General features: G+C 36.5%; 1 protein-coding gene across 1 annotated transcript in view; it reads left to right on the top strand.

Annotated features, from left to right (window-relative positions):
* LOC136032156 (serine/threonine kinase SAD-1-like) overlaps positions 1 to 12,675 on the top strand; it is a 124,131-nt gene that overhangs the window by 65,060 nt on the left and 46,396 nt on the right. Inside the window, exon 6 of the mRNA XM_065712339.1 lies at positions 4,467 to 4,682. Coding sequence (XP_065568411.1) covers positions 4,467 to 4,682 — 216 coding nt within the window. The remainder of the gene's footprint in view (positions 1 to 4,466; positions 4,683 to 12,675) is intronic.

The raw sequence follows: 12,675 nt of genomic DNA, 5'->3' as shown, positions 1-12,675 counted from the left end.
ACTTACGCGCGTGAGGGGGTTTGGGGGGGGGCGAAGCGCCACCCCAACAGCTAGTATATATATATATATATATATATATATATATATATATATATATATATATATATATATATATATATATGTATATATATATATTATATATATATATATATATATATATATATATATATATATATATATATATATATATATATATATATATATATATATATATATATATATATATATATATATATATATATATATATATATATATATATATATATATATATATATATAAATAATGGTCTGTACAGAGGTAATTGATCTTAAGCTTCAACTGATCCCCAGTCTTCACAATTTCCTGTATATGTACTATGTTACTGTATTTTGTTTATAACCTTATATCTGTTTGCTCCATTTAATGTAACGCTTATTAGTCAGGCTCCACTTTACAACTTTTGATTTCTTGTATTTAACCTTATGATTCTTAAGTGAATTCATTGGTTGGCTCAGTCAATCATTGAATATTATAAATTGGAGACTGAATTGACTCTTCTGCAAGGACAGTGGAAATAAATACACCCACCAGCTTCACTGGTCATTTAGCGGCGTGTTTGTCATAAAGGGTCTAATGGTAATAGCACGTTGTGTGTATGTATCGACTCTTCTCTCTTCAGATTTAACTTTCAATGCTGTCTAATACATATTCTAGTTCTGATATAGTTTTTTTTTATGGCACTTGGTATCTACCAAGTGACATATAGCGATCACAAATTCTGTCGGTCTGTCTGTGTGTCCCGGTTTTGCTACTTTAGGCACTTCTAGGTAACCTAGGACGATGAAATTTGGCAGGCGTATCAAGAACCAGACCAGATTAAATTAGAAATTGTCGTTTCCCATATTCGACCATCTGGGGAGTGGGGGGTACGGTTAAATCGGAAAAATTAGAAAAACTGAGGTATTTTTAACTTACGAACGGGTGATCGGATCTTAATGAAGTTTGATGTTTGGAAGGATATCGTGTCTCAGAGCTCTTATTTAAAATCCCGACCGGATCCGGTGACATTGGGGGGAGTTGGGGGGAAACCTAAAATCTTGGAAAACGCTTAGAGTGGAGGGATCGGGATGAAACTTGGTGGGAAAAATGATCACAAGTCCTTGATACGTGATTGATATAACCGGAACAGATCTGCTCTCTTCGGGGGAGTTGGGGTGGGGAGGGTTAATTCTGAAAAATTAGAAAAAATGAGGTATTTTTAACTTACGAAGGAGTGATCGGATCTTAATGAAGTTTGATGTTTGAAAGGATATCGTATTTCAGAGCTCTTATTTTAAATTCCGATTGGATCCGGTGACCTTGCGGGGAGTTGGGGGGGGGGATCTAAAATCTTGGAAAACACTTAGAGTGGAGGGATAGGGATGAAACTTGGTGGGAAAAATAAGCACAAGTCCTAGATACGTGATTGACATAACCGGAACGGATCCGCTCTCTTTGGGGGGGGGGGGGAGGTTAATTTTAAAATAATAGAAAAAATGAGGTATTTTTAGCTTACGAAGGAGTGATCGGATCTTAATGAATTTTCATATTTAGAAGGACCTCGTAACTCAGATCTCTTATTTTAAATCCCGACCGGATCCAGTGTCGTTGGGGGGGGGGCCGGAGATCTTGGAAAACGCTTAAAGCGGAGAGATCAGGATGAAACTTGGTGGGAAGAATAAGCACAAGTCTAAGATTAGTTTGGGGAGGGGGAGTAATTCGGAAACATTAGAAAAAATGAGGTATTTGTAACTTACGAACAGGTGATCACATCTTAATGAAATTCGTTTTTTTTGAAGGATCTTGTGCTTTAGAACTCTCATTTTAAGTCCCGACCAGATCTGGTGACATTGGGGTGAGCTGGAGGGGGAAACCGGATATCTTGGAATTCGCTTAGAGTGGAGAGATCGGGATGAAACTTGATGGGAAGAATAAGCACAAGTTATAGAAATGTGATTGACATAATTGGAACGGATCCGTTCTCTTTAGGGGAGCTGGGGGCTGTTAATTTGGAAAAATCTACAAAATTTAACTTAAGAACGGGCGACCGGATCTTAATGAAATCTGATATGTAGAAGGAACTCATGTCTCAGAGCTCTTATTTCAAATACCGACCAGATCTGTTGAAATTGGAGGGAGTTGGAGGGGGAAACCGGAAATCTTGGGGAACGCTTATAAATGTCGTAGATATGTGATTGACGTAACCGGACTGGATCCGCTCTCATTGGGGGAGTTAGGAGGTGGGGTTCAGCGCTTTGGCGAGTTTGGTGCTTCTGGACGTGCTAGGACGATGAAAATTGGTAGGTGTGTCAGGGAGCTGCACAAATTGACTTGATAAAGTCGTTTCCCCCAATTCGATCATCTGGGGGGCTGAAGGGAGAGGAAAAATTAGAAAAATTGAGGTATTTTTAACTTACGAGTGGGTGATCGGATCTTAATGAATTTTGATATTTAGAAGGACCTCTTGACTCAGAGCTCTTATTTTAAATCCCGACTGGAATTAAGCCTATGATTTTCCTTTTAAAGCAATCTATTGATTGGAATTTTGCCAGAGCTCATACCATATAAGCTCTTGGCTCTTGGCTCTTCCGACCTCGTCACAAGTGCCATATGAGCTCTTAGCTGTTGTTTTTAGTATAAAATGGCTTACCCTTCTTTCACTGGAAACTGGTTCCACGGCTTCTAAGGTTTTGTGCATGAAGTGACAAAATCTACTATTATATGAAGAAATTCTTTACTTTATAAACAACGATTAAAAATCCAAGGCCAAACTGTTCTTATAAGTTCGATGCAAGAACAAAGTCGGGTGATGCTACGTGTCGTTAGAATGTCGAACAGTGTGTATACCATTTCCTTTGCTTGAATTAAGTTAAATCCCTAAAACAAGGTCTTTTCGTACAATTTTATATTTCTGCGGTGACTACTAAAAGTGGAGGACGACTGCCTGCTCGATCTAGTGGTGAAGGAAAGAGAGACGGGAAAAGTGCTTAAGAGCTATTTTAAGTCTACTCTTAATGACTGCGACCTCACACATCTTACTGAGATACTGCTTCATAATCTGGGGCGCAATTTTGTCAAAATCTTATGGGGGGAGGGGAAGTTGGATCAATTTTCACAAATCAAGTGAAAATGACAGCAAAAACATAAGCTGTTTGGTACCATAAAGGCACTATTTAGTACTATAAAGGTACTTTATAGTAATATATAAAGGTAACTGGCAGTACTTTAAAGGTAAATATGTACTAAAAAAATTATCTATTTCGGCTGATGCTTGAACTATGCAGGTTTATGTTGGCTACTTTGGTTATTGCAGGTTTGTGCAGGTTATTTTGGAAGAAATGAAATTGTAGCTGAGGAACAAACTGAGGGTATTGGGGGGGGGGGCAAACCAAGGTCTGGGAGGGGCAGATATCTCCCCTGTCCTATAGCAAATTACGCTCCTGTTCATAAACATTGCAGAAAAAATGCTGCGCTTCTATTCGTAATTTCAGTCAAGCATGGTTAGGAAGATATCTGGAATCTGTGGATTGTGAGTGGGACAAGTAAATAAAACAGAACCGGAATTCCCTGAGAAGGGTTATGAAAACTATCGAGATTGTTAGAGCACAGAACATTCCCTTTTGCAGCCATTGTGATAGTGATAAACTTCATATTTAGGACTCTGAAGCTATTACTGCAGAAAACGCTGGGATATTGCATTCTTATCTATTAAAACTCTCAAGGGTTACAATTCAAAGGCAGGTCGCGTAATCTATATATTTGCTCTCTCCAAGGCTCAACGACTGAAATTGTTAGCATAGTATGGTGTACAGCAGTATACCGTAGTTTGAAATGCTTACATTAAAAGTAAGGATTTCAAAATTCAGTAACGTACAGCCGTTTTGGCACCTTCTGTCTAATCTCCCCCTGATTCTTCTTCGGATCCACCGGTGGTATAGGTAACATGAAACAGCAGTGTTTCCCTATTGTCTAAGGGTTTAGGTTAACATATCACTCTTATTAGTCAGTTTAGTTTTTTTTCCATTCAAAATTGCTTCACGTTTTAAAAAATACGATTTTTATCTCTCCGTTATTCCAATCTGAACTTGGGTGTTAGTGGTACCAATTGTAGGGGTTGGGGGAGGGAGTGCAAGGGGGCACGGGCTGTCAATATTTACTCACTATTATACAAGACTTGATAGCGTAGTAGTAAAAGCATTTGCATCTTCCTTGGTAACGTAGGTTCGAACCAAAATCAGTAGTACAGCATCTTTGTTCTTTGTAAATTGAGTCTTGATAAAAAAGGAACATGTTTAATATGTTAATGTTTTAGGAAAATAATGCATTGAAAAAACATTGCTTTAACTATTGAATTGATTCTATTTTAGTTTGTTAAATATAGGATTCATTCTGTGATTCGCCACATTAAATAGAATATATGGAATACATTGGATTCAACTTTTTCTAGGGTGATAAATATGATGGAAGGCGAGCTGACGTTTGGTCTTGCGGTGTGATTTTGTACGCTTTACTAGTTGGCGCTTTGCCGTTCGATGACGATAATTTACGACAGCTGTTAGAGAAAGTCAAGAAAGGCGTTTTTCATATACCTCACTTTGTTCCACCAGAATGTCAGAATCTTCTCCGTGGTATGATTGAAGTTGCTCCTGACAAACGCATGAAAGTAAGTCTTAAATAATTGGATCTATACGTGAACCTCCTAGTCTGTCAATTGTTTTGTTGCTCTGTTTTCTTTTATAGAATCTGATCAGGAACCAACTGGATCTACTTTTTTTTTATTATTTTAGAGTCCAAGCCTCCTTTATGTGTTTTAGAAAAATTATTTAAGAGAAATGAATTAATGAAAATGGAAAGCTTTCTGTGCCATAAATAAATTAAAATCTTAATCCCAGGGTACAGCCTTGCCTGCTGTATCTCCAAAAGAAGTTTTAAGTCTGACAGTGACAACTGTAGGGAACAACACGTCGCTGGAAATGTAACATTTTAAATTTTTTACCATTTTAGTTTTAGGCTTTTTTTCTGGGCAAAATCCGGTCTATTCAAGCAAAAAGACAATACAAATCATTACGCCAAGCTAGAAAAATGTAGTGCATGCAATCTAGATTATAGGTATATTCTAGCATGAAGGTTGTAGTTGGAAAAATCTCAGAACTTAATCATGTATTCTCCTTGTTTTTTTTTTGTTTTTTCGAATGCACAAATTTTGCAAAAAAAGAAGGACGCGCAAAAAATTTAGTAATGGAAGATTTTGGTTTAATGTTCTGAATCAGCTTAAAAATGTCTATTTGAATCACATATCTTATTTTTTAAGATAAAAATTTTGATCGATTTAATTTAATGGGCTTATGGTAAATCGATATTCCTTTTAAGCACTCCCTTCTTTGATTGTGAAATGGTTTTTTTCTTCCATATGCGTTAACATGGAAGCCCACGATTATGAAGAAATGTTGGATCAATGCGTAATCCTCTGCCATAATCTGTAGTCCTAACTTATCCCCCCCTCCTTCAACCGGTCTCTTTATAAGTGTCCTTTATACAATATCGTCAATAATTTATCAGTGGTAGAATTGTTTGATGGAAACAAATATAGGTGGCCGCAGCGAAAATTTTGTATTCCAAAGGAGATATAGCCTTAAAGAAATATATAGCCTTAAAGGAGATGTAGACGTAAAGAAAGCTTTGAACTTAGAATGTGACCCAGAATCAGGTACCGAGAAAATAAAAAGCTAATGAGCACAATCAGAGCACAACTGCACATTATGAAACATTCTTAAGGGATCTTAGGAATCCCAACTTTCCTGAATTTATACAAGACTTATGTTCGAAGGGAGAGGAGCAAAGCGAGAGAGGAAGATGACACGTGAGTAACACGGTTGCGTTAGTGGCGTCAGAACAGAAACCACTCGGAATAAATTAAAGTACGCAATATTAAATACTAGCCTCGACAGAAATACATTCAAAATAAAAATCAGCTGCCAAAATATAGCTTTTAACAGAAAAAGCGAAAGAAAAAGAATCTAAAGGAAACTGATCACAAGTTATGTTGTTGTACACAATATTTCTTCAGGTAACTTATCATATTTTCCAGCAATATCACACACAACATCTCAAAATCAAGGAGGATATTATAGTTCTTAGTGCACTTTTTTCTACACTCACAAAAGAGTTGTAAATATCTTGGCGGAAGTGCTCGAAAAAACAGAAACATGGTTATGTCCGGAAAATTGCCATCCATACCTCAAAGGCCTTGGTAAACATTGTCTTGCAATCAAAACGGCTTTCCAGATTGCATGCGGACAGCAAGAACACATACAATGTTTCAGAAACGCTCTCTCTGCAGAAGGCAACATTTTCAGCTCCTTCTTACGAGGGTAAAAGTATGTTCGTAGATCACTGGAAGGAAAAATAATTAGGGTCCCTTCCATGAACGCTGATTATTAGTTTTTTTGCCACATTTTGGAAGGAGAAAATACTTACTTTCGTGATGGTTTCATTTTTCAACTTCTGTATGTAATGACCGCTCTTTTTGGTGACGTAAGGAATATCTTATTTTTATTGGAGAAAAATTAACTCATTGTGACAAACCTCGAAATGCAATGGACGCCAATGAGTTCAATATTTGATTCTCCGTTCCCCGGAACAAAATATCTACGGGACCTAATAGTGTAGAAACTTCACAAGTAATTGAGGCACGACATTTCCCCCAAGAAAAATATTAAGGAGACGAGGGAACTGGCCCACCAATAACTCAATTACATTAGTATCGTTAGCACAAACAGTCAGCCTTTCAAAGCCTATTCTGAAGCAATGAGCAACGTGCAGAGCCATTCTGGTGTCCGCTTTCTCATGGATGCTTCACAGAAATTCTTCAAAATTGAACGAATTAGTATCCTGACTAGAAGAGAAGAATTTCTTCTTGTTTTTAAATACTCCAGACAGTCATACACGCAGGGTGTCTGCAGTACTAAAGCTGTTTTTGTCGTCAAATCCATTTGCTTCCCATGTTTCAAAATTGCTTTCATGAAGCTTAGTTTATTCTTTGTATTTACAATAATCTTTGGCGCGTTTCAAATTTTTGAGCTCGTTGAGAAGGAATAGGCTGTTGAATTGCAGTTGCGAAACTGGTAACATCCACTGCAAATTTCCGGAGATATACTGCCATCATTTGAATCATTACGGTCAAACAGTCTATCATACCTTTCAACGTTTCCGGAAGCAACGACATAGGATAGATTTCGACGATTTCATGTTCAGCTGGTGGCTTTTAGCAAACCGTTGGTATGATGTTGATAACAAAGGCTTCAGGCCGACACAAGCAACACTCCTCTTTGACGTTCGGATTTTCAAGGCAATCACACAAGCCACTCTCAGAAAGTCCAGCAAACTAGATTCGACACCACTTCAAAGTGTCACCGTAGTATCCTTGAATTCAAAAATTTAAAGGATATACGAGACGATTTCCATATTAGGAATATTCTTGCGCTGTGTCAGTCCTCTGTAGCTACTGGAATATATCCCATTCAGATTTTTTCCACTGTCATACGCTCTGAAACAATGTGTTTTATTTAAAAAGATCGTTTTCTCATTACAATTTTTTGAAGGTACGCTTATTGTGATTAATTTAACTATTTAAAATTCATTTTCATCCCGTTTGACATGCTTGGCCACAGCCTCATGTCCTCAGCTGTAAGTAAGGAGCTCACAATCGATTGACTAGCCTGCTCACTGGCTAACACATTCATAAGTTTTTCTTCACTCGTAGTGAAAAGATAGTGTAATTTGGATAGAGCCTGTTTTACAAGTATTGTCTGCTTTTCGATAAATATCTAGCTATCTTTGTGACGCGGAGAACCAAATTTCGGAGTTCAATTCTTGTTAATAAGAGCATACAAAGCAGACGAAACGTATGCTAACGAAAAAAGCAATTTGAGTTAAAGGTGCACATCCTTTCCCCCTGGAGAGTAGACGCAGAGGCGCTACCAATAGAACTGGAATATACAGTAAGAAATGAGCTATTTGTATTCTGCTACTGCTGGACAGTGTCTGTGTAACTTTACAGCCCAGTTGACTGAACAATTTTTAGCTAGAAATAAGTTGTTTTTGTCAGAGGGAAAAAATTTGTACCCTTACCCAATTGGAAACTTTGGAAGCCAATGAGCTGGTCATCAAGTTATCACTAGTGGAAAAAGTTAAGTTTGGAAAGTTTAAAACATCAGCAATGTGACACACCGTACTACTACAGGATGAACTCGTAAAAAGCACTTGAATCTTAACCTGTGCGCTGAACCTGCTCAGGGGTAGATTTGCAAATATCCAAAACCAAATGTCAGCTCTTGACTATTGAAGACCTTGTAAGGTGTCCGAGCGTGGAAAGATCTGGGTCACGTCGTGGAAGACATGGTGGGCGAGAACTTAAAAAAATATTTAGTATTCCACATGGTGTAGCTATTTCATGGTAATGTCGAGAAATTGAACAACTTGAAAATCCTTTAATCCTTGCAAATGTAAATTAAAGCATGATAAATGTAAAAAGTTGAGTGTTGGCAAAATACTGCCCATTACTCTTGAAACCTCTCATTAATGTAATTAGGTCATAAATTAGACTCTTGGGAAAGATTCTACCACACAAAATGCTCTAAGAAGCTCTCCAGAATATACCCAATCCTTGTGTTTTTCTTATATCTGCAAATACCTTTTTTTTTTACTTCGGCGCAAGGAATTTTAAAGGCGCCATCACGTGTTCGTTTTCAGTGCTTGTTTCTGCCCTGAATTCTATGCCAAAAGCTTGAGCTCGTTGAAGCCTGGTATTTATCTTCTAGCGATCTTTCTTCATCATGGGTCCTTGACTAATACCCCTGTAAGCTTCGTCTTAAATGTTGCTAGACATCAATGCATATTTATTTTGTCATGTTCAGTCAAAGTTTGTTAAGGGACTCCACTAACATCGCTTAGTTCTCCAGCATAATTGGTTGTAGTTATTCGTTAATTTCCTGTTTTCATTTTCTTATTATTATTCCTGCTCTAGCACTGGCCATTTTCCTAAGAGAGTCTTAGCTGCACAAATTGTGTCATTTCATTTTGATTGTTTTCTCTTTTTTTTTGCCAAATTTGCCAAGGAGCTATAACTTATCATCTTCGCTTAGTTCTTCCACATAGTTAGCTACGATTAGAATTCGTACATTTCGTGTTTTCACTTTCTTTTATTAAATCTACTGCACTGCTGGCCATTTTCTTAAGAGCTGTGTCTTAGCTACGCTAATCATGTCATTTAATTTTGATTAATTATGTTCTTTTTTTCCCAAGTTTTCTAAGGGACTGTAACCTACTAACTTCTGTCTCTTCTCCCGTATAATTCGTTGCAGTTATTCCATGGTGCAGGAGTAAACTATTGATTTTATTTTGTGTTTCTAGATACTCTCTTATTCCTGACATCTTATAGGCCTCTTCTCGTTGGAGATTTTTTCTCATTTTTCCTGGCTCTGGTGCAGTAATTTTTGACATGTTTAATTTCAAGTGTTTTTTTTTCTGAAATGAAAGACTGTTTCTACTATTAGGGAAACGATAGACGAAAACAACTTTTCATAATAATGTTTGCTATCACACGTCATGTCTATCATTGTCTATTTCTGGGTTTGGGGCGGGGGGATGGGCTTCGAAAAAAAGGTGAACTATATGGAACATATAAAAAGCTAAACAGGAAATCGTAAAAGTTTCTTGAGTTAAGTTTAAAGGGGGAGGGGATCAATGGGGTCGGAATACCTCGAAGATCTTGGCTCTTTTAATCTGCTGAGGCTACCGGCCCCTCTAACCCCACTCTTAAATCGGTTTTAACTTTTGTAAGACAGTATTTCGTGAAGAAAACCTCATTTAGTGCATTAATTTTTTGAAATAAAGTACATTTTTCCAAAATAAGCTATCTTCGCCGCAATGAGAGGGGAACTTTCCACCCCTTAGCACCCAGGCTGCACTCTTCATCCTATAGTCATTCAAATAAGTGTATTCTTCCTAATAAACGGAGATCAGAGGCTAAATCTGTAATTATCTCAATATTTATTCAAATCACATGAATCACCTCTTATATAAAATTTTACAACACTTTTTTTAACTCTCTTTTATTACTAGATACCCTCCCCCCACGCATCAAAGTCCATGATCCATCGCCCTAATAAATTGTTTGTAAATATGCGATACTCAATAGCTGTTAGTTTTATTGGATAAACAGTCTATTGATAACGTTTCCTTTTTTGTGGACTCCATGCATTTTTAGGGACGAATGGTATAGTCTACCACTCGTCAGTATGGCTTCTAAGAATAGGAGACTATACGAAAACCCCTTCAGTGGTTTTCAGAATTTTTACTCGATAATATTTAAGTTCTGTTCGGGCAATCATTGCTTGTGCATGTACCAAAATGCAAGAATGTGGCGCTTTCTCTTGGCAACGATCTCTTTTGCTACCTAAGAGGGCTGTAGGTTTTTAGGTAGAAAAAAAAATTTGCAATATGGTTCTCTGAAATGTTGAATTTGATAGTGTAATTTTCATTAAGATTACTCTCCTTTCTTTCCTAATTTTATCTCCTTATTTTCATTAACTTTAACCTGATGAACCTTACGTTTTAGAATCACCATAAAAACCAATTCTTTTGTTGTAGTCTTTTAATAATATATATCTGAGTAATCATTTTTAATTTTTCAAATAAAAAAAAAAAAATTCATTGTTACTTGAGGAAGTTTGCGTCCTGTAGTCCCAAGATGGTTGATATAATTCACCTGTTTTTGTATTTCTTTTTACTTCGAATTCTCCTCCCCCTCCTCAAAAATATTTTGCTCGGCGGGGTCACAATATATGCTTAATTCTCATTTATACTAGGGAACAATATCGTTTTTATTTTTGACAGACTCACTGCAGTGCTCTGTTTTGTGCTTTGTTCGCTTCGTTTTTATACAAACTTTGGGGTTCTCCGAAGCTTGATGTTTGTATTGACATATTGGCATTTGGGTGGTATTGGTTGACAAGCAATGACAACCAAGTAAATATCTATCATTAATTGATTCTATATAAAAATTAAATAAGGCTTTCTTGAAAAAAAAAAAAAAAAAACAACTACAAAAAGACCATCTTTCGTTCTGGAAAGGTGAGTTTTGTTACGATAATGACACTTAATTTGTTACAGTACAGTGTTATAGTAACTTTTCTACGTATAACAATAATGATGGAAGAAAAGCATGTGTATTTTCAACCTTAAAATCCTTTGTGTTTGATCAAGTACGCCGTGTCTCGCTTGTGGGGTTTTTGCCTCTATTGACTTCTTGGCTTTGTTGAGAATTCCTTTTTCTCATAATTTTATTTCCAGCCTCTTAACTCTCAAAAAGAAAACCGTATATTTCCAATGAAGGAAAAGAGAATAATTTCCCTAAGATAGGGTGATAAACGGAACTGTTGCAGTTGAAATTGCCTTGACATTTTCCGAGATAATTATATGCCTGGGATTTCTTGCAATGATCGTCGTCAATGAAACCATAATTAAACATCTTGACAGAGAGAAAGAAAACAGCCACTTTGTAATCTTGAAAAAAGCGAATGGAATAGAAGGAAAAGGGCATCTAGCCTGAGCAACTTTGACTTGTGTGAAAAACAATTTAAGTAGTGCAGAACCTTTCACCCCTCCTCCGGAGAGGGATGGAGTTTAGCAAATGAATAGCCTCTAAGAAACAATGACGAAAACTCAGAATTTCGAGTAATGAATGATATATATATATATATATATATATATATATATTAGGCTTCTATATATGGATTCTCATTGTTGCTTGTTTTCTAACCGCAGGCAATTTGAGACATTCTAACCGCAGGCAATTTCCCGTCTTTTCATACTATATCTTTTTATAGATATTTGATTATTATAGCAAGTCCGATGTTCAAAAATATTTGATTATTAAAGCAAGTCCAGTTTCCAACAACGATATCCACTAAGCATCAATTTTTTTTTTAGGTTTTTGAATTGTTCCAATCCCTTATAAAAATTTATACAAATATTTTGCAGTTGCCAGTTTTTTGTTCTTTACGCAATTTCATGTCTTTTCATACTGGGATCTGTTCAAAGATATTTGTTTATTAAACCGAGTCCGATTTTCAAAAATATTTGATTATTAAAGCAAGTCCAATTTCCAATAAACGATTTCTACTAAGCTTCAATCTTCGGGTTTTCTTTTTTAAGGTTTTTGAACAGTTGTAATCCCTTTTTAAAATATAAAGAAATATTTTTGCAATTACTAGACACCGGACCCCGGTACACGGCACGCGGCAGGCTTCTATATATGGGTTCTTATTGTCGCTTGTCTTCTAACCGCAGACAATTTGAGACAATTCGCTGTCTTTTCAAGAACTTTTCAAAAATATTTTGTTATTGAAGGAAGTTCGATTTTCAAAAATTTTTGATTAGTAAATCAAGTCCAATGTCTAACAGCAATATTAGTAGTAATACCCCTCTACTGTTAAACGCACCCATAGGAAGTAAACCTGAAGTTGCAAGTCCCTCAAGACGCTATTACGTGTACCTGGGCAATACTTAGGCGCACGTGTATAGTACATCTACGTAATAGAGTTTGCTTTTTACCTCATAGGAAATATTTTCTAAGAGATGCATGTGTCTGTTAC

This window comes from Artemia franciscana, chromosome 10, assembly GCF_032884065.1.
Source record: "Artemia franciscana chromosome 10, ASM3288406v1, whole genome shotgun sequence".
Classification (NCBI taxonomy): Eukaryota; Metazoa; Arthropoda; class Branchiopoda; order Anostraca; family Artemiidae; genus Artemia; species Artemia franciscana.
Note: the sequence above shows the minus strand (reverse complement) of the source record. Positions and strands in the feature narration are given on the sequence as shown.